At 38.0% G+C, this 23,487-nt stretch overlaps 1 protein-coding gene across 4 annotated transcripts in view; it reads right to left on the reverse strand.

Annotated features, from left to right (window-relative positions):
- KIF6 (kinesin family member 6) overlaps positions 1–23,487 on the reverse strand; it is a 388,723-nt gene that overhangs the window by 271,282 nt on the left and 93,954 nt on the right. For all 4 annotated transcript variants that reach the window (XM_058733812.1, XM_058733811.1, XM_058733813.1 and 1 more), the window contains one exon: positions 10,899–11,028. In XM_058733812.1, coding sequence (XP_058589795.1) covers positions 10,899–11,028 — 130 coding nt within the window. The remainder of the gene's footprint in view (positions 1–10,898; positions 11,029–23,487) is intronic.

The raw sequence follows: 23,487 nt of genomic DNA on the forward strand, positions 1-23,487 counted from the left end.
TTATTATCTCAGTTTCTTGCAGAAATGTTGTTACTCAGGGGCTAATCCTAGGCCTCTTTCCTCTCTGTTCCATTTCCTCCCTTCTCTCTATTTTTGTTTTCTATACCACAGCAGAGACTCTGAGTCCTAAAAGCAGCATCTTCCCCAGACCCCTTTTAGCTGGCACCCAACTGGGAAGGGGGGGATGCTCTGGCTTCTCCCCTCCTCACGCCCTCCCATCTCCTGCCAGTGCCTCCACTGGCTGAGACTTGCCCACGGAGTGAAGCAGCTTCCTGGCGCTGCTGATCTCTCTAAGCAGCACTTTCTCTCCTCACTTTTTGCATCCTTCGTTATTTTTCAGCCACATGTCTCCCTCTTTCCCCCCTCCTCATTCCTTCCTCCCCTTCTTCCTCCTTCTTTTTTGCTTCCAATGGCACTTTCATCTTTACAATGGCTTTCTTTTTCTCTGTCATTTCTTCTCTGGCGTCCTCAAACTTGATTTTCATCTTCTGCTCTTGTAATCCCTTCTATATTTTGGAGCTATTTTTTTTTTTTAATAAAGACTATATCGAGGTAACATAAGACTGTGAAGAACACTTCCTCTGCCCCCTGATATAATCAGCATTCAAATATGGGTTACTTAGCCACCCCCCCCCCAACCCCCCGTCGCCCTACTCCATATATATGGTAAGTCTTCAGCTGTTTTCTTTCTGACAATTTTATCTCTGAACATATCCGTCTTTTTCCTAAAGAACAGTCTGGGGCGGGGGGTGGGGGGCGTGCAGCATTCAAATCAAGTTTGTGCCCTGAATACTTTTACTTTATATCTGTTATGTTCTTAGCTCAAAGAACATATACATACTTTCCTCATCCCCCCCCCCCCACCCACCCACCCACCAGGCCTGGGATGGTACATTTTAGTCACTAACTCCCTGAACTCCACTCACCACACACCACCTTTCTTGCCACGAGCTGAGACTGCTGACCATAAAAATGACTTGTCTTACAGGTTCCGTCTTTGGATCCATCTTTCATAGTGTAGAATGAGTATCTATCTAATACTACCCCTCCCCCCATACTTCCCTGTGTTCTTAGACCTCATCGCTGTAACCAAAAGATCACTGGATTTGCATTGGAGAATTGTGACCCTTTCTTTAAGGGGAAACTCTATCCTAACTGAGGCTGGAGGATGAATGTGTTGGCTCTCAGCACCCTCCCTCCCCATAACTCAAATTTCATAATCTTTGGCAGTTTCTCTCATGGTTTGAGGTTATGGCTATTTCCTTGTTTCACTGAAGATGGCTTCTTTTTCCCTCTGTTTTTTATATTTTGTTGCTGTTGTTAGAGCATTTCAGTAACAGGGACTGGAGTAAAAATTTCTTTCTCTATGCTTAATCAGAAATGAGAATTTGAAAGATCAATAGAAACTCTGGAGCTAAATTTTTACAGCCAAAAAAAAAATTGTGTTTCTCTAACCACGGATATAGAATAGGTATATTTTAACTTTCTAATAATGGCTGTACTATGCCACTTCATTTATTTTAATAAATAAATGTTTTAGATCTCAAAACTCATGGTTCATGCAATACCACTAATCAGGTTAGATGAGAGCAAAATGCAAACCATGATATAACAGGATCACTATTTTTAAGAAGTTACATATTCTTCCTACATCTCATATATAAAATATAAGGAGAGAGAAATGCCTGACATATATAAGTGCTCAAAATTGAAATTTCCTGGGGCGCCTGGGTGGCTTGGTCGGTTAAGTGGCCGACTTCGGCTCAGGTCATGATCTCATGGTCCGTGAGTTCGAGCCCCACTTCGGGCTCTGTGCTGACAGCTCAGAGCCTGGAGCCTGTTTCAGATTCTGTGTCTCCCTCTCCCTCTGCTCCTCCCCTGTTCATGCTCTGTCTCTCTCTGTCTCAAAAAAATAAATAAACGTTAGAAAAAAAATTTTTTTTTAAACTGAAATTTCCTTCCTTCAGTAGATTAAGAAAAGAGATTAGAATTGTCAACACATCTGCTAAGTATTCTAGCTGCCTACTGAGACCTAATAATAAAAGATACTATTCTTATTGTAATAACAGCGGGGCCAACATGTATTTTGCGTGCTGTGTATTTTGCTCTTCCCAGGCTCAAAAATCTTGGAATAAACTTGTTAATTATATACAATTAATATATCTCTCTTTAAAACAATTTTTTTTTATTTGGGAAAGAGAGGGGGAAAGAAAGAGAGTACACGAGCATGGGAGAGGGGCAGAGAGAGAGAGAGAGAGAGAGAGAGAGAATTCTAAGCAGGCTCCACACTCAGTGTGGAGCTTGATGCAGGGCTTGATCCCACGACCCTGGGATCATGACCTGAGCTGAAATCAGGAGTCAGACACTTAACTGACTGAGCCACCCAGGCGCCCCTATTCAGTGTCCTTCTAATCATCTTCTGGAATAGGATCCTAGAATACTAACTGCTACCCAAATCTTCTGGTTTCCCACACATACCATACAAGATCAAGGCTTAGTGTTGTTAACAAACATAGTCACACAGTAAAGCTGCCCTGTCCTTTCTGTGTTGTCCTTATGCTATTAGGTCACGTGTCCAATGACAGTTGTTCCTACAGGTGGCATAAACCTACCAACTCCACTCATGCCCTGTCTCCCAGCTGTGTTTGCACTTCTACAGGGCCACACCGTCACTCCATAAGTTTGATAATGTGCAAGTCTAAGAAATTACAAAACACATCAGCACAACTCACATAAATCTTACTAGGTTTTTTATTTCAAGCAAAGAGTCAGGTAGAAAGAACTAATAGGTTGATAGACTGATTATTTGGAAAGTAACCTCTTCCAAAATGTATGGAGTATCACAAATTTTAAAATGTCAAAGTTGGGGTGCCTGAGTGGCTCATCTGGTTAAATGTCTGATTTCCACTCAGGTCATGATCTCACAGCTCGTGCTTTCGAGCCCTGCATCGGGCTCTGTGCTGACAGCTCAGAGCCTGGAGCCTGCTTTGGATTCTGTGTCTCCCTCTCTCTGCCCCTCTTCCACTCATGTGTTCGCTCTCTCTCTCTCAAAAATAAACATTAAAAAATTTTTTTAATAAAATAAAATGTCAAAATGTCTGGGATGTACTCTGGAGTCACCAACAGGCACAGTGTATCATAAGGCCACTTTTGATTCTGGGCTTGAGATTGTAGGTCTTCTCTCCAAATCTTCCTCTCCCCAGCAATGTGACCAAATGATTAATTAATGACTGGCCAACTAGTTGCCAGGTGCTGAAAGAACAGAGCTGAATAGGACAATAGTCTTATCTTTAAATAAATAATTGCTAGCCGAAAATTTTAGGGTATTTCCAAATGTCACTTAACTTAGTTCTTACTATAACCCTGGAAAGTAGGTATCATTATGCCCATCGTACAGGTTAGAAGCATGGTTCACACTGGGTAAGTGACGCGGCCAAGGACATACACCTCTCAAGGTGGAGCCAGGAGCAGAATAGGGGATCATCTCCAAAGCTCGTGCTCTTCACCTCTGCCTGGCAGGAATGCATAGTGATGGTGAGGAAGCCACAGAGTGGCCATCAACACTGACTGGAAGAACTCACCTGATGGTTCACTCAGGAAAGGAAGACAGGTGGGAAGAAAGCACACCACCCACCAAAAGGACCCTGGACTCTCCCAATGTTGGCACAAAGTGTTCTGTTCTCACCAAAGGTCCCCTTCAACCAGTTTCATAACCAGTGCTATCTACTAGCTAAAGCATATTATTCCTCTTGAACTCGTCAAGGTCAAGAGCTACACTTGGTATCAATCATATGAGAAATTATATTCTAGGTTATCTGGACACTGGATCAGTTTTCCAGGGTTGCCACAACAAAGTATAACAAACCGGGGGGCTTAAATACCAGAAATTTATCATCTCACAGTCCTTAAGGCTAGAAATCCAAAATGAAGGTGTTGGTTCTTCCCTCTGAGGGCTGTGAGGGAGGGATCTGTTCCAAGCCTCTCTCCTTGGCTTATAGATGAACATTTTTGTGTTCATATAGCATTTCCATGTATATGTATCTGTCTCCGAATTTCCTCATTTTATAAGGACACCAGTCATATGGGATTAGGGCTCACCCTTATGACCTCATTTTAACTTGGTGGCTTCTATAAAGACTCTACTTCTTAATTAAGAAGGTCACATTCTGAGGTACTGAGGGGTTAGGACTTCAACCTATGAATGAGGAGGAGGGGGAAAGACACAATTTAACGCATAACAGACATTACTATGAAGTTTTGGTAGAAGACACCCCAGTGTCTTTGGAGAAGACACTATTCTCTTTTCCAAACTGGCTTGTAAAAGAGGATTGTGTTAGTCTAATGATTCACTCTGAGCAGCACTACAATTCCTTAAAATGAATATTTAAATTAAGCTTTTACCAATGGAAGCTATTTCTAGAGGGAGGATTCAAAATGAACCCTGATTTTGTTAATTCAGGATAGCCTTTTTCAAGATTCAGGTAAAATTCCCATGCCCCAGAAATCTCCGATAAGATCCACCCCAACCTGATGATGACCATCCCTTTCCATGTGAATGTGTGAATAATGAAGTAGATGCTACTGGGCATCAAATTTCAATTCAAAAAAACAAAACACTTTCTAATATGTAGGATTATTTATCAGTGAGCTATTGCATCTCTAAGCATGGCATCCAAAGCAGAAACCATAAAATAAAAAATTGACTTAGCTATATTAAAGGAAAGAAAGTACAATGAAAAGAAAATCTATAAAATTTTAAAATATTTGCTAAATGCATGACAAAAACAAAAATTTTTATCTTTAATGTTCATTCATTCAATAATTATTTACTGAGCACCTACTATATGTCAGGCTTTGTTTCTAGGTATGACAGATATGAACAAGACCAAGTCCCAGCCCTCATGCACTCAACAAATCAACCAGACCTACCCTAACACTGCTGGAGAAAAACAATTAGAAGACATAAACAAAAACAGAAATGCAAATGGTAAATAAATTACAACAATTTTTTTGCCTCCCAAATTAGCGGAACTTTCAAATTTTGTGGTACTGAATATGTGCAGGGTGCAGAATATGGATGTGCTCAAAAACTTCTCTGTGAGTGGGTTTCAATCAGCATGTTAATGAAAAACCAAACTGCCTTTCAGGTTTAGCCAAATAACATTTAAAATGCTAAAATGGCAAATGATGTATCCAGTAAAAGACTGGTATCCAAAATATATAAAGAATTGATACAACTCAACACTGCAAAAACAAATAACCTAGTTAAAAAATGGTCAGAAGACAGGAGCAGACATTTCGCCAAAGAAGATATCCAGATTGGCCAACAGACACATGAAAAGATGCCCAACGTCACTCCTCATCAGGGAAATACAAATCAAAAACCACAATGAGATACCACCTTACACCTGTCAGAATAGTTAAAATCAACAACACAAGAAACAACAGGTATTGGCAAGGATGTGGAGAAAGGGGAACCCTCTCGCACTGCTGGTGGGAATGCAAACTGGTGCAGCCACTGTGGAAAACAGTACAGGGGTTCCTCAAAAAGTTAAAAATAGAATTACAATATCAACCAGTAATTGCACTACTGGGTATTTACCCCCAAATACAAAAACACTAATTCAAAGGGATAAGACATGCACCCCTATGTTTACTGCAGCATTATTTACATTAGTCAAACCTATGGTGAGATCTCAAAAGTCCACTGACTGAGGAATGAAGATGTGGTATATACACACAATGGAATATTACTCAGCCCTAAAAGAGGATGAAATCTTGCCATCTGCAATGACATGGATGGAACTTAGAGTGTATTATGCTAAGTGAAATAAGTTAGTCAGATAAAGACAAATACCATACGATCGCATTCAAATGTGAAATTTAAGAAACAAAACAAATGAGCAAAGGGGGGAAAAAAAAAAGAGAAAGACAAACCAAGAAACAAACTCTTAACTATAGAGAAGAATTTGATGGTTACCAGAGGGGAGGTGAGTGTGGTGATGGATGAAACAGGTGATGGGGATTAAGGAGTGCACTTGTCACTATCAGCACTGGCTGATGTATGGAGGTGTTGAATCACTTATATTGTACACCTGAAACTAATATAACACTGTGGTAACTATAATGGAATCAAAATTTAATTTAATTTAATTTAACTTAATTTAATTTAAAAAATTTAGATTTGTAGGTTTTGCATTCATTAAGCATTTCTGCAGGTGCTTACTATGGGCCAGGCACTGGTCAAGGTGCTAGGGACCCCAAGATGAAGAAAATCCAGAAAGATCCTGGCCCTGAAAGAGCTTACTCTAGACAGAGAGACAAATGTAATTTTTTAAAATACCATTTCGTACATGTTCTAACCAAAAGGAATAAAATGAAATGCTAAAATGCATATTCCTGGGCTCCACCACAGAGGTTCTGAATCCTCGATCAGAAGTGGGATCCAGGAAACTGTCTCTTTACTATCACAGGATATTCTAACGCAAGATACCCTCAGGCCACACTTGGGCACAGAGTGTTCTAGACCATGGGTGGGTCTAAGCAAAGGGTCCCAGCAACAGGACACTGCAGGGCCTCACAGTCGAATGCAGAATGTCTTGGTCAATTAGATTTGATTAATTGAGAGAAACATTTCAATGATAAGACAGAGAAGTATCAAGTCATGTTTGCTACCGGTGGGCTTTGACCCTGGGTCACACACAGTTGAGCTCTTACAATTTATTCTCTTTGGCACAGCAATTCAACTGTTTTAAAAAACTTACCCTAAGGACATAATCAGGTTTTATTCAAAGCATTAGTAGGATCACAGAAATTATTGAAGATTTCTGAATGAATAAGAAGAGGATGAAACCACTCTTATTTTCCTCAGAATGCTGGCTCTGGGTAGAAAACACTAAAAGGAAGAGAGCTCCACTTTGTGTCCCACATATTCAGACTGTTTTGCAAATGTTTTCTGGTTACCATGGCAACTTCGGGACAGCTCTATGTAAATGGGAAATTGGGGACCTCATTTTTTAAAAAACGATTAGTATGTTCTTTTTATCCTGGTTAGCTCGTTCTGTGCTGACAAATTACATTCTGACAGCTAGGCTGTAATCTAAAACATACTTTATTAGAGGCTCTAAATAATAAAGTATTTCCAGGGATTGATAGTTAGTCTTCATTTATACTCTGATGTATTTATTTGCTTTCAATGAATTCAAGAGATAAACTGAAGTGCTAAATACTTGCTATACTTCTTAAGTAACTCAGAAATATATCCTCCCTTGAAAAATTTGACATGTTACTGACATGATTATTGTAATCGTGAAATGTAATATACGGAAAGAGCACAAGCTTCTGAATCAGTCATCTCGCAGCTGAACCCTGGCTCTGCCACTTGTTAGTTATGTGGCTTTGGGCAAGTAGTTCAACTCTTTGAGCCTCAGTTTCCATTTATAAAATAAGAATCAAAAATAATATCGAGAGAGAGAGAGAGAGAGGTGCATAGAAAATCTCTGCAACAATGCCAAGTCTATTGAGCAGGTTCTCAATATAACATGGTAGCTACTACCAAAGAAAAAAATCAAAAGCAAGCAGAGAAACATCCAAAAACCTGTTAGACTTGGTTGAAAAGAAATTGGGCTTTACAAAGAAAAAAATGAATAAAAAAATAATGTACAACCAGCATTATTAGGATTGAAACTTGTCAGGTTTTAGCTATTTATGATACTATTATTAGATGCTCAGTAGTAATAGGAAAAGACGGTTGGAATTCTGTGAGGTGGTAGAACATGACAGATACTTTGGCACAAAGAAGCTTAAACTCCTCAAAACTTTACAAAACAATAGTGTGAAAGTATGCACCCAGCTAAAGTTAACACATAACTTTGAAATATCAAATGACCAAGCTTTTAAGCTAATAGAGGTCATAGAGAACCATGGTCAGGAGCCCTCCATGACCCATTCAAGATGAGGAAATATAATTTGTGAGGGCAAGGCCTAGAGGGCAAGGTTTCTCTAGGGATGAGTCACCTCTGGAGGAAGGTTAGCATTGAGGCAGGGACAGGTTTCTCTACTTGTTTTCTAATAGCATTTATGAGTCTACTTTTCTCTCTTTCATATTCCACTGGTGGCCAGGACTCAGCTCTACCCTGCATCTCTAGGTTTGCTCTTTATTAAACTATGTATAGAAAAGGATCTTTAGTTGGGCATGCTGAATCTTTTGCCATTATACTCCCTAATTCTTAATCTGCTTTATTTCTTAATCTTCAATTATCATGACAAATAAGAACATCATGGGTGATCACATGAGCAATTACTGTGGAAGCAAAACACAAATGCAGAACATTGGAAAGCCAAACAAGATATTCAGAAATTAAGAACTACATAAAACTTTCTTTTACTGGAAATAATAATTCCAGGGTTCTCAAATCCGTGTTTCATGTCATACGTAAATTCAACTTATATGTTAGTCTACTGAAAAGCAATCACACAGAACTGGTAAAAAACAACAAAAGTAAGGGCCCAGAACAATAACAGATACCAGCAACATGCGTTGGTACATTCTGGAGAGTAGAAATGGGGCAGAGAAAAAAGTCACTTGATAGGGATTTTCTCAGACTAGTTATCCCTGCCAGCTTAATATCTTCACCTACTTTACCTCTGTTATCAGAGACAAGGTAAAACACAGAACTCTGGGAGCATGGTTTAAAAAGGAAAGTGCCAAGATTATGCAATGGGGAAAAGACAGTCTCTTCTTCAATAAATGGTACTGGGAAAACTGGACAGTACACGCAAAAGGACAAAACTGGACACCTTTCTTACACCATACACAAAAATAAACTCAAAAAGGATTACAGACCTAAATGTGAGACCTGAAACCATAAAACTCCTAAAAGAAAACACAGGCAGTAATCTCTTGGACATTGCCCTTAGCAACATATTTATGGATATGTCTTCTCAGGCCAGAGAAACAAAAGCAAAAATAAACTATTGGGACTACACCAAAATAAAAAAGCTTTTGCACAGCAAAAGAAACCATCAACAAAACAAAAAGGCAATCTAGTGAATGGGAGAAGATATTTGTAAATGATAAATCTAAAATATATAAAAACTTATACAAGTCAACACCAAAAAACCCAAATAATCTGATTAAAAAATAAGCAGACAACCTGAACAGACATATTTTTAAATAAGACATCCAGATGGCCAACAGACACATGAAAAAATGCTCAACATCACTAATCACCAGGGAAATGGAAATGAAAATCACAATGAGATATCAACTCATACTAGTCAGAAAAGCTAGTATTAAAAAGACAAGAAATAACAAGTGTTAGCAAGGATATGGGGAAAAGGGAACCTTCATGCACTATTGGTGGGAACATAAATTGGTGCAGCCACTGTGAAAAACAATATGGAGGTTCCTTGAAAAATTCTAAACAGGATTACCATATGATCCAGTAAGTCCACTACTGAGTATTTCCCTAAAGAACATGAAAACACTAATTCAAAAAGATATATGTTTCTTGCAGCATTATTTATAACAGCCAAGGTATGGAAGCAACCCAAATGTCCACCAGAAGATGAATGCATGAAGAAGACGTGGTATACACAAGCAATGGAATATCACTCAAGTCATTAAAAAGAATGAGATTTTGCCACTTGCGACAACATGGATGGACCTAGAGGGGATCATGCTAAGCGAAATAAGTCAGACAGAGAAAGACAAATACTATGTAATCTCACTTATATGTGGAAAATAAAACACAAAACAAACAAAACCAGACTCTTAAATACGGACAACAAACTGGTGGTTGCCAGAGAGGACACAGATGGAGGATGGACAATGTAGATAGAGGGGATTAAGAGGCATAAACTTAGAGTTATAAAATAAGTAAGTGACGGAGATGAAAAGTACAGCATAGAGAATAGCACTGTGGTAACATTGCTTGGTGACAATGGTGACTATACTTATTGAGGCAAGCCCTGAATATTGTATAGACTTGGCAAATCACTGTGTTGTACGCCTGAAACTAATATAACACTGGATGTTACTTATACTTCAGTTAAAAACAAAACCAAAAACAGAAGTGCCAGTGATAGCAGCAAGCTGTTCATTTGGGGAACTGTTCCCACACCACTACGGCCACCCCATTCCTTTACTGCAGCGTCGCTGAATGACAGCTTTGCGACTCTCTGTCTCCGGTCAGTAACTGGTTAAGGTCAGGGCCTTTGACCAAGCATAGTCAGTCCTGGCTCCTGCCTAGGGGTCCCAGGTGAAATACAGGCTCCCATTTGTACAGGTGCAAATGTGAGATTAACAATAAATAAGTTTTAGTGTCAATATATCCAAAATATTGCACTGAGGTTACACTACACACCATGGCAGTGTTTGTGACACTGCCAACAAGAGCTGTAAATACACAGAGCACTTCTCACGTCCGGTGGATTGTTCTAAATGCCTTATAAGTAACAATTCCCTAAATACATGGATATGAAAACAATACACCGACACATGGATGATCTGAGGTTAGGAATAATGAACTGTGTATTTTTAAATTTCAAAAATGATGCAAAAATTCCTATAATTAAAATATTTCATGAGTTTTCATCGATTATCTGCAAACTAATTTGCATCAGATTGAAAACATAAAAGTTAAAAAAGCCGAGATTTCAGTTGCTGCCCATTAACTACCTGAATGACCTTAGGAAAGTCTCTTCAATTCTCTGAATCTAAGTTTTCTTTCTCTCTTTTCTTTTCTTTTTTTGAATCTGGTCTTTTTTTTTTTTTTTTTTTTTTTAACCTATACCATGAGATTTGGATGAGATTATTTTTAAGGTCATCACTGCCCCTAAAATTCTATTGTATCTTATAATATGGAAAAAGCAGCTCACGGAGGAGAGTCCATTACCTCTGCAATCATTCTGTTGGTGTCTCCTAAGAAAAGCAGATTCAGAGCTTCCTCCTCTGTGGCTGCCTGATGGAGAGACAGGTTTTTCAGGTGAATATTCTGGTCAGGGTCCTCAAACACTGTCACTTTCCTAGGGAAATGGGAGGCAACAAAAACAAGATACTTTGAGAATCAAAAGAACGTTTAGTCTTCTTATGGGTTTATTTTTAAAAAGCTGTATAGTACTACGTCTTGAACTTACAAAATCAAACGATACACAAGACACGAGGCAGTACTGGATCCGCATCAAACACTGACATTCCCTTGACAGTGCTATTAAATAGTTCGGGGGCTGAAAAGTATATCACAAGCTCCTGATTTAAAGCCATCTGTCTTTGCAATCATCAGATCACTAAATCATATGTATTTTTACTAAATTAAAAATGCAAATAGATAACCTTCTACCTATATATCAGTAAAGTTGGCCCTATTACTTTTTCTATGTCATAATTCAGTTTCTTACATAGGGAACGCACTAATTCTTCTTCTCCTAATTTTTCCCCTTTGTTCAATTTTATAACACTTTCAATTTACATGACCTTTCAAACTGGTTAGCTCATCAATTTAAACACGATGGAGACTGATGGAGACTGACATGTCTGTCATCCCTCCAGGAGTTATTACCTTGTCTAGTTTTCTTATCAAGGTGAGTTTTAAAATTCTCAAGAAGTCTTATAATAGTTTTAGTTTGTCATTATTTTCATGTCCATCAAATGTGTTTCTTGATCCTTTTTTTTTTTTTTTAAACAACACACCTTTTCATTTCATTACATCCTTACAGTCAAAGCTTTAGGTCTGGAATTACGTTCATCTATTACAACTGCCTTCATGGGATGCCAACACCATTTCCTCCCCAAGTGAATCTTAACCCTGTTTCCAGAGTTGGCTTATCAATACTCTCCTTGGAGTCCTTTTAGGACTTTCTGCAACTGAATGCAATGTGAACTCCTTATACTCTGCTTCAAAGGCCTACAGATTCAAGCAATAAAATTACTAGAGAGATTTCCCTTCTGCCTCTTGAATTTTGCCTTCTTGAATTTTTTTCAAGAATTGTTAAGTAAAGAAAATCTTATAATTCACAAGAATTGCCAAAAAGTATCTCTGCGTATCTGCACTTGTTTAAGGCATTTGGAATTGAAGGTAGTAAGTAAAGGCTGGCATCATCCAGCGTTACTGGTGATGTGTTTTTACTTGGACATGTGTCACTTGCCTATTTATAATAACATATTTAGAATACCTTAAAAATGAAGATTTTGCAAATATCATAATTTTTCATCCTTCCCTTTTGGGAAGGAGGTTATCTGGGCTTTCATATGTAATTTGTGGGTACTTAAAATACTAATGGCCAGAAGAAAATGTAACTCTACCAGCACATCTGTGACCAATATGTCACTAATAATGTACTCTGTTGCCAAGTTTTGGACTCCTTTTTGTCTCCTTCAACAATACCAACTAAGATGGAAAAAGATCTTTTCCCTTAATGAAAACAAGTGTTATTTTATTTCTTTTTCAACAAGACTCATAAGTGAGCTTATTAAAAATACTTAAGAGTTCAAAAATGCTTGGAAAACATGAAGGCATTTTTAAGTGAAATGGATGAATTCTATCTCTTTTTAGGAACCCTCTTTATTCCTTAAACTTCATAGCCACCCTGATCTTCTAGGGTGCTTGAGAAGATTTAGCTAAAGTCAATCACAAGGGACACAGAAGTCAGAATTCTTCCTGAAGCCAAAGATTCTGGGGCCTCAGGGTGCAAGAAATTAAGTAACATTGGAAGGAAGATAAAAACGTGAAACAAGTGACGAGATGGTACATTAAAAGTGAAAATCGAAGAGAGTTCTTTGTCAACATGAAGATAAAAACAAATCCCCCAACTCTGAGGCACAGTCATCTGTGATACACACTGAAGGGCCAAGCCAGATACAGCATGACCTTGTGCACATGCAGAAAAGGGAGAGGGACGAAGAGCAGGAACTTATTCAAAGAGGAGGATGCGCACACTCACTGGGCACCAAAAGCATGCCGGGCGACCACATTGTTTCACTTAACCCAGTTGTTCTTACCCTGACCGCACATAGGAACAACCTGTAGAACTAAAAGAAACCAGCAAATGCTGGTGCCAGGTCCCATCCTAAAAGGTTTTGATTTCAGTGTGCTGGGGGCCCGGTCTGGGTATCGGAGTTCGTAAAAGCTCCAGGTGATTCCAGTGTGTGGTCAAGGCGGAAAGCCATTGACTTCACCTTGAATAATCCTGCAAGGTAGATATATGGGGTGGGGATTTCTGGTTTCTTTATCTCTACTTCCCACCCAGTTCCACCCGGTGCCCAAAGGGGAAAGTTACTCATTTTACTGGTTGCAGCTGAAGTTCTTCTTGCGCTACATCTACTAATAGGCAAGGTCACTGTGAATTTTAAAAAGCTAGTCTTTTCATGGGAAGTTTCTTGCCCACCTCCCTGACCTCCCATGCTGCTGATGGGTAAGCTAAGCCACTCATCAGCCACAACAATAACTTAACTGGGGATTATTACCTACCTAAACTCCCATCCCATAGGCCTTACAACATTGCCAAATCAAAAAACCCAAGTGCTGGTAGGGACTCAACATACATACATCTCTCACCATTACTTCACTGGAATAAGAAATGCAGAAAACAAGCAAGGTTGGAATTCTGAAAGTGTTCATTTGTTAGACAGCCTAAATGGGTCACTGATTTGGGATTGTATTTACACAGAATAGAAGCAGAAGACAGGAAGTGCTTGTGAAATGTCATCAGAGGGATTTGGCTAAACTACTTTTTTCTTCTAAATCATTCAGAGCCTTTGATCTCCAGCGTGGCTACTTCAGAATTATCACACTTCCATATTTACTTCCAGGTGCTTGCCCGGCTTTGTCACTTTGATCAAAATGGCAATTTGCACGTGCCCCCGGTTTTTCTGTATAGAACTGTCAGCTGTCTTTTGTGACCCATCACTATGCATCTCTCTCATGCTTTTCTGATACTATGTTTTCCTCACAACTCTCTGATTTCTTGCCCATGGAGATTTTGAACAGTAAATAAAATAGCAGGTTGGTGTCCAATTTAGTTTGGCTTCTTTCATGGTTGTCTCTCGATTTAGGGCTCATCTGTGGCCACCCTATAAAAGGCTCTATCTCTGGCATCCTTCTGGAATCTTCTGTGGTGCAACTTGCTCTCTCCAGTCAGGATCTCCTTTGCCAGTTCTTCTCCTCAGATTCTTTCCCGGTTTCTGCCCAATCCCTCGGGCATGAGGCTTTGTATTTTCCTTCATAGCCCTGCCTGCCCTCACTGAAAATCCCTTTTGCACTCAGTCTGACAGGCAATGCGTCCACTCAGCCCCACCCATTCTCATGCCTTTGCTCACAGAAGCCCAGCCTGAGCCATGCCCTGGGAACTAACTCCTGCCTAGGTGGACTAATCAGGGAGTGAGAATGTTTTAGACTTTGCTGCTGGTAGAATGCGTTTTCAAAGCTGGAGGAAATAAGAACCATTAGCAAAAGTTTCTCATCAAGTTGCTTCCTTGCTCGGCCTTTTCTTTCTCTCTCTCTCTCTCACAAATCAATAGCTATTCCCTGAATCCTTAGTCTGCCACTCAATTCTGACTATAATTTTCATGGGCCTGAAAGAGGGCTTTATTAGAGTTTCTTAAATAAACATCCTAATTCCAAGATGGAAACCCCCCAAACTATTTATTTGATTCTTTTTGAAAGGGCCTGTGAATAGTTTTCCCTACAAAATGTTTCTAAAATGTTTAGATTTCAAGCAAAAAGTTACTGATAGCCTTAACTTGGACACCTAAGTGGAAAAGTTCTGCTAAGTATACTCGGCCTGCTTAATGATGGGGAAGAAGCAGGCTTTGTGTTTTCTCTGTAAACAGAGAATCTTTTCCATTTGGCTAAGTAGTTGGAATTTGTAGGCTTTTTCTAACTGGCTGGAAGACAGAGGAAGAGCAATAGCCAAGCTCTTGTTCTCAATAATGGGAGCCATCAATGAAAGAACCGTCCCCTCTCCACACCCTACCTCCACAACATTCCAATACTACCAACTTGCTGAACAGGAACTTTCCAGGAGTTACTGCAATGAATCTGGCTTCTCATTTTCACTTTGCAAACAAGTGTTGCCATGGTGATTTCTATGTTTTCCTACTTGCAATCCACCATGTGATTGTGCAGGCCATGCACTGTACAATGGTAATGTGTTCAAGAGGGTGCAATTCACATCATGAGTTTATGTATTTATCATGAAAAATGTCTGTCAGAGGGCAATGAAGCATCTTCGAACAAAATTAGCATATTATAACAATTTTCCAACAGATGGCAGGGGTGCCTTTTAATAATTCACTTGAAGATGCTATCCCAAAAAGAAGCAGCCCTGTCTAGTTAGTGACCTTAACTTAGAGAAACATCGATAGCAGGCAGGCCTCATGAAAATGGAAGGGGATCCAGTCAGGGTCTTCTAAATAAATAGATATGTTTCACATGTTATAAACATAGTTATACTGTTCATTTTAATGAAGAGACTACTCTCTAGTTCAGTGGTTTTCAACCTCCCTTTTTCCCCCCACCCCAATACACATTCTCAGAAGCTCTTTATGGTAAAGATTTGAGAAAAACAGAAGATGCACATTTTTAGGAAACATATGTAAGGGGAGTGGTCCTTCCTGCATTTAAACAATTTTAAATTGATTGATTATAAATCTAAAAGATTTCATCTGTTATAAAATAGTTGCTACATAAAATAGTTGAAACATATCCCTGGAGAAAGTTTCAGAAACATTCAATTCATTTTTGCATAGGTCTTAACCTAGGCAGAATGGGCTAAAAGTAATTGATATTTCTTATATTTAATCATTATTAAGACATTTTGAAAATTTTTTCTAGGAGCTTGAAAAATATATCTTTTCTTTATACTTTTATCTAACATTATATTTTTTTACTGATAATGAAGAATATAGCCAATCACATGACATTTTAGAAATTAAGTTATTTTAATTCTACCTACTAAAAATACCAGGTTCTCTAGCAAATATTTAAGGAAGAAATTATATCAATTTTCTACAATCTCTTTCAGAGGACAGAAGCAGAAGAAATATTTCCTAACTCATTTTATGAGGTCAGCATTACCTAATAACAAAAATATACAAAATCATTGCAAGAAAACTATAGACTAATATCTCTCATAAACACAGATGCAAAAATCCTCAACAAAATTTTAGCAAATCAAATCCAACAAAGTGTAAAAAGAATTATATGCTACAACCAAGTGGCATATATCCCAAGTATGTATGGTCAGTTCAACATTCAAAAGTCAATTCATGTAATCCATTATATAAAGGCTAAAAACAAAAAACCACATGATCATATCAACAGGACAGAAAAAGTGACAAAATCCAACACCTATTTACTATAAAAACTCTCAATAAACAAGTAATAGAGGGGAACCGTCTCAACTAATAAAGACTACTCCCCAAACCTACAGCTAACATCGTAATTAATGGTGAGAAAGTCAAGGCATTTCCACTAACATCAGATACAAGGCAAAGGTGTCCCTCTTACCACTGCTTTTCAATATTGTACTGGAAATCCTTGTGAATGCAATAATGCAAGAAAAGGGAATAAAAGGTAAACAGATTGGGAAGAAAGACCTAAAGCTATTTCTGTTCACAGATGACATGATCATCTATGTAGAATAGTGAAAGAATTGACAAAACAACTCCTAGACTAATAAGGTTAATATACAAAAGTCAGTTCCTTTATTATACACCAGAAATGAATAAAGAGAATTTGAAATTGAAAATACAATACCATTTACATTTAGCATCTAAAAAAAATACTTAAGTACAAATCTAAAATAATGCACTCAAGATCTATATGAGGAAAACTACAAAACTTTGATGAAAGAAACCAAAGAACTAAATAAAAGAAGAGGTATTCCATGTTCATGGATAGGAAGACTCAATATTGTCCAGATGTCAGTTCTTCCCAAATATTCTACAGATTCAGTGCAATCCCAATAAAATCCTAGTTGTTTGTGGATATCAAAAAGGTAATTCTACAGTTTATATGGAGACACAAAGGACCCCAGATAGCAAAAATAATATTGAAGGAAAACAAAGTTGGATGACCAATATTACCTGATTTCAAGATTTACTATAAAGCTACAGTAATCAGGACAGTGTGATATTGGTAAAAGCAAAGACAACAGATAAATGGAACAAAATAGAGAGCCCAGAAATAGACCCACATGGATATAGTAAGTTGATGTTTGGCAAAGGAGGAAAGACAATACCATGGAGCAAAAATAGTCTCTTTAACAAATGGTGCTGCAACAATTGGACATCCACATCTAAGAAAACAAAAACGAAACTAGACACAGACTTTACACCCTTCACAAAAGTAAACTCCAAATGGTTTGTGTACTTAAATGTAATATACAAAACTATAAAACTCCTAAAAAATAACATAGGAGAAAACCTAGATGACCTTCGGTATGGTGATTTTTTTTTTATATGCAACACCAAAGGCATGATTCATGAAGGAAATAATTGATAAATTGGACTTCATTAAAATTAAAAACTTCTACACTACAAAAGATAATGTCTGAAAAAGAACTGTTATCCAAAATATACAAAGTACTTTGAAAACTCAGCAATAAGCAAACAGAAAATCTAATTCAAAAATGGGCCAAAGACCTTAACAGATGCCTTCTCCAACAAGATATACAGATGGAAAATAAGGCATATGAAATCATGATCCACATCTTATTTCATCAAAGAAACACAGATTAAAATGAGATACCACTACACACCTAACAGAATGGCCCAAATCTAGAACATTAATAACATCAAATGCTGGCCCTTATCAGTAATGTGCAGTGATCTCATTCACTGCTAGTGGGGATGCAGAATGGTACAGCCACTTTGGAAGACAGTTTGGCTATTTCTTATAAAATTAAACATGCTCTTACCATATGCATCATGACCGCCAATCCAGCAATCATGTTCCTTGATATTTACTCCAAAGGGATGAAAACTTATGTTCACACAAAAACCTGCACATGGATGTTTGTAGCAGCTTTATTCATAACTGTCAAAACTTGGAAGCCACCAAAATGTCCTTTAGTAGATGAAGGGATAAATCAATTTTGGTACATCCAGACAATGGAATATAATTAAGCACTGAAAAGAAATGAGCCATCATGTCATGAAAACACATGGAGGCACCTTAAATACATATTACTAAGTGAAAGGAATCAGTAAGAAAAGGCTACATTCTGTATGATTCCAACTATATGACATTTTGGCAAAGGCAAAACTATGGAGACAGTAAAAAGGTCATTGGTTGCCAGGGGTAAGAGGTAGCAGGGGAAGGATAACTAGTCAGAGCACAGAGGATTTTTAGTGCAGTGACAATGCTCTGTATGTTATTATCATAATGGATATATGCCATTATACATTTGTCCAAACTCTCAGAACATACAATACCAAGAGTGGAACCTAAGGTAAACTATGGACTTTGGGTGATTTTGATGTGTCCATTTAAGTTCATTCTTTGTAACAAATATATCATGCTGGTGAGTGGTGGGGAAGGCGATGCATGTGTAAAGGCAGAGGTGTATGGAAATTTTCTGTGCCTTCTTCTCAATTTTGTTGTAAACTTGAAACTGCTTTTAAAAATTAAGTCTTTAAGAAAAAAAACTTGGTTTTGACTTTTTAAAAGAGACACGTGGTATACTAACAAATGAAATGCTTTATCAGAAAAAGAATAAGTCCAAATTCAAAGCTGCAAAGTATTGTGAGTGAATGTTGTGATGAATGCTTTCTATCCATATCAATGTCTTTTATTTCAGCTGGTACATATCCTCTCCTAAATCCTATTATTACTGTTTCTAATTTACCCATGTTGTTAAATTGTAACATTATTAGATTTGAACTCTTATCCATTTGATTTCCCAAAGAACCTAACCAACACCCTAATGTTATTCTACTTCCATAGGTCTGCCATTTCTGAGATGCCAACACCTGTACATGACTCAGTCCCTGTCTGAAAATGAGCAAGGATTAAGTCATTTAATGTAATCTAATACTGTGCTCGTGCTTTCAAATGCTATGAAAACAAATATCATCAAAAGAACTCGAGACAGAGAACTGGAAGCTGTTGGCCACTGCTGTGGAGAAGGAAGACCAAAATGAGAATTACCCATGATAGGCAAAGGCAGAATCATGCCAACTACAATTACTGTGTGGGAGAACCAACACTCTGCTCACAGATGGTTATATGCATTTATTTATTGGTTACTGTCATTTAACTATTTCACTAAGATTTAGTATATACATGAAACATTCTTTCATTTCTATTTTTTTTTCCAAAATTGTATCCAAATATGATAAATTTTTAGACTGTTAATAACTTGATAAGGTCACTTTTCTGTATTTTATTAAACTAACCAAACTCTCCTCACCCCCAAACAATATCACTGTGCAAACACCAATAAACCAATGGCCCCCAAATCTAACGTACATAACCAGGGCTTACTGTGCTTTATTGCTTATAGGCAATCATCATTTGCACAATTGTACAAAAGATAATATCTTACGCGTCAAATACCATGCTTGCTATTCTCCTTCTTACACCAGTACCCTTTGCTAATTTCCAATTATATTCAGTCATATATATCATGTTCCTTCTGGTGCTCCAGACTCAAATAACTCATCACTTAATAAATGTCTTCTTTGACCTAATTCCGTATAGTTACTGTAGAGCCACACACGAAAAAATGTGTCTTTTTCAGAGCTACCAACTTTTTTCTGTTTCCAAAGAAGATATTTCTCCTCTCGTTTTCCCTAATACTTGCTTTCTCATTCAGATTGCATGGTTGTATCATCAAAATTATGTGGTCAAGTTGTCCACATTTGGGTAAATTATAGGAGTAAATGGATTTAGAGGCCATGGATTTCTAATTTTGGAAAACCATAGCACTTCCTCTGTCAGGTAAACAGCTTTATACACCTCTAAGATTATGCTATTGCATTTGACCAGTTCTGAGTTTATTTATCATTATTTATTTTCATTTTAACATAAAGTTCATTATTTTTCCAACTATAAAAGTTATACATGCTTCTGTAAAAATGTTTGAAAATTCTAAAAAGTAGAGTTTTAAAAGACAAAAACAGAGTCCCATCACAAGGATAATGATAATACATTGATGTATGTCTTTAAAGCTATTTTCTTATGCATATGTTGCAGATTTGTGGTATAAGTGCACGCATATTATATCCTTTAATATTAAGAATATATTTTCCTCTATTTTTTAGGATGCAGGTGCAGAGAAAGAAATAAGGGATCCACATGAATTTTTTTTTTCTTCCAGGTAACTAATTGCAACTCACATTGCAGGCTGACTATATGGGATCTGTCCTCCCCTTCTGTGTAAATATTAAGCTCTGATTTGTGTTCAGGGAATTATTTTAAAATACTAGACTTTCCCAGGCTCCCTTGCAACTACAACTGGCCATGTAACATAATTCTGGTCAGTGACTAGTAAAGATGAAGTCAAAGGATAGAGCTTCTGGGGAAGACTCTTAAAGGGGCAGCCTCAACTAACACATGCCCTTTTCCTTATTTTTTTCTTCCAGAAACGTGGATGTGATGCTGAAGGCACGGTAGTCATTCTGCAGCAGGACTAGAGTTACTGCTGAGAACGGCTCAGCTGAATGATAAAAGGAAGGCCTAGTGCATCCTGGAGCTTCCACAGCAGCTGTGGCTCCAAACTTGAGAACCCTTACGTGTGTGTGCAGGGTTGGGGCAGGGTGGGGGCAGACAGACAATTTGGTTAAGCCACTGTAAATTGGTCTGTTGTCATAAGCAGTTGTTAGTTAGTTTACTAACAAAAATGTTCAATACCAGTGACTGAATAACTTCCTTTTGTCCACATTAAATAGTGACATTGTACAGGATCTGATTCTGGTTTATCTGTTCTCACGTCTTCATCTAATTCCAAAGTGGTACAACACGATCTCATTTAATTAGAGTTTTACCTAATTTGAATACATGGCATCACTAGTCCTCTTTTATTTCTCTATGTTTCCGGCATTTCTTTGCTCTTCTTGGTAGTTTATCCTTTCAGATAAACTCTGGACTCCTTTCTGTTTTTTAAAGTCTTTAAGATTTTGCTCGCAATTTCACTGAACCTCTACCTATGGGAAGAACTGACCTCTTCAAGGTATTCACACTTCTCCTTCAGAACCAGATTAACAGCTCTCCATTTATCTTCAAACTTCTTTCATTTCTCACCAAAAAATGCATTGTCTTCACTAAGACCCTGAACATTTCCTGAGTGTTTTACCTTCTTTTGCTATTGTAACTGGGTTATTCCTAGGGCTTCCTTCTTAGATCAAGTCAGATACGTACTCAAAGATAATAGGTGATCAGCCAGCCTGAGTAGTATCAGTCTGATCTCTGGTTCACAGTAACTTTCACTTTGAAAAATGCCTTCAACTGTCCCAGAACTCAATCTGAAGACACAAGGTCAATTATAGTTAGCCAAACAATACATAGGCTTTGGATAAATTCCTAGTAGTACCATTGTCGGGTCATAGGGTAATTCTATTTTAATTTTTTGAGGAAACTTCACACTGCTTTCCAGAGCAACAATAGCCAAATTATGGAAAGAGCTCTAATGCCCATCAAGCAATGAATGGATAAAGAAGATGTGGTTTACATATACAATGGAATACTACTTGGCAATGAGAAAGAATGAAATCCTGCCATTTGCAACAACCTGGATGGAACTGAAGAGTATTATGCTAAATGAAATAAGTCAGTCAGAAAAAGACAGATATCATATGTTTTTACTCCTACGTGTAATTTGAGAAACTTAACAGAGGACCATGGGGCAAGGAGAAAAATTAGTTTCAAACAGAGAGGGAGGGAGGCAAACCACAAGAGACTCTTAAATACAGACAGCAAACTGAGGGTTGATGGGCTGGGAGGGAGAGGGGAAAATAGGTGATGGGTATTGAGGAGGGCACTTGTTGGGATGAGCACTGGGTGTTGTATGTAAGCGATGAATCATGGGAATCTACTCTTAAAGCCAAGAGCACACTGTATATGCTGTATGTTAGCTAATTTGACAATAAATTATATTAAAAAATAATTATAATATGTAGGCTAACTGCTATAGCAGTTTCAGAGCTGGGAGATTAATACACTACCTGCAACACTTATCATCTGGTCCAGATGAGCCCTCTAGCTTTCTAATGGAACCTCTTCCCCTCCCTCACCTAGATTTCATTCAAAAGGTTCTTCCCCATGTGTCCTCCCTCTAGGCTGACTCAGCACTACTCCCACCTCAGCAGCACGGCCAGATCTTAGCGCAGTCAGAACTTTGGTCTTGGCTTATGCCAATAAAATTAGGAAATCACTGAGGAAGTGGGCTATGACAGGGGATTATTGGTTGACGCGGCTCTATTCATAAGACTACTGTAACTCTAAATGACTTGTATGCCTTTTTTGCGTGTACACACATTATTAACTGGACAGTTGACACCAGTTGTATTTTGTAAAAGTTTCCTGAGGTGTTTCATGTGCATGCTGCATTTTCCAACTAAATGTTAAGTTGAGGGTAAGCATACAGTTTAAATTCCTTATAATGCCTCAAAGAGCTCACTGAGATTTCTGGCATCTAGTAAATGCTCGGTATATATGATATTGACACTCTCAAATAATTTTAATTACTTTTTCTCTATTAGTTGAGCTGTAATAGTCAGATGTGTTTCCAAACCTCATGTGTTCTTCAGAGTGATAGAACAGAGTGACCAAGCAAGCCAAAATTATTCAACACTTTTTTAGGTAATCCTATGGTTTTGCTTTTATACTCAAAATTTAAAACAGATTGGAAAATTATCAGACTACACCAAATGAGGTTTAGATAAGGTCACGAGGATGGGGTTCCCATGATGGGATCAGTGCCCTTATAAGAAGAGAAAGAGACTAGAGCACATGCGTGCTCTCGCTCGCTCGCTCGCTCTCTCTCTCTCTCTCTCTCTTTCTCCACCATGTAAGGACATAACAAGAAGAAAACTATTACCCAGGAAGACAGCTCTCACCAGGAACCAAATCTGCCAGTTCCTTGATATGGGACTTCCCAGTCTCTAGAACTGTAAGAAATAAGTGTCTGTTGTTTAAGCCACCTAGTCTATGGTACATTGTTCTCGTAGCTGAGCTGACAAAGACAGCCTCCTATATAAGACATTTCAGATGTTGAGAATGATTTCTTTCAACCAGCCGTTCACAGTAGGGGAAGTCAACTTGCCTTTTGAGATTACGCTAGAAGGACAGGCTTTGGGTAGAAGTGTGTCATTTTCAGGCTGGAAAGGCTCTCTATTCCTTCTGCTATGGTCACTGACAATGTCCCATTTCTCTAAGAAACACAGTTCCTGGCTAATCCATGAAGGACACAGAGTATAAGTGACCATACACAGTATAAGTGACTTATACACAGAGTATAAGTCACTGGTCACTTGCTCAGATCATC

The sequence above is a fragment of the Neofelis nebulosa genome, chromosome 6 (genome assembly GCF_028018385.1).
Source record: "Neofelis nebulosa isolate mNeoNeb1 chromosome 6, mNeoNeb1.pri, whole genome shotgun sequence".
Lineage (NCBI taxonomy): Eukaryota > Metazoa > Chordata > Mammalia > Carnivora > Felidae > Neofelis > Neofelis nebulosa.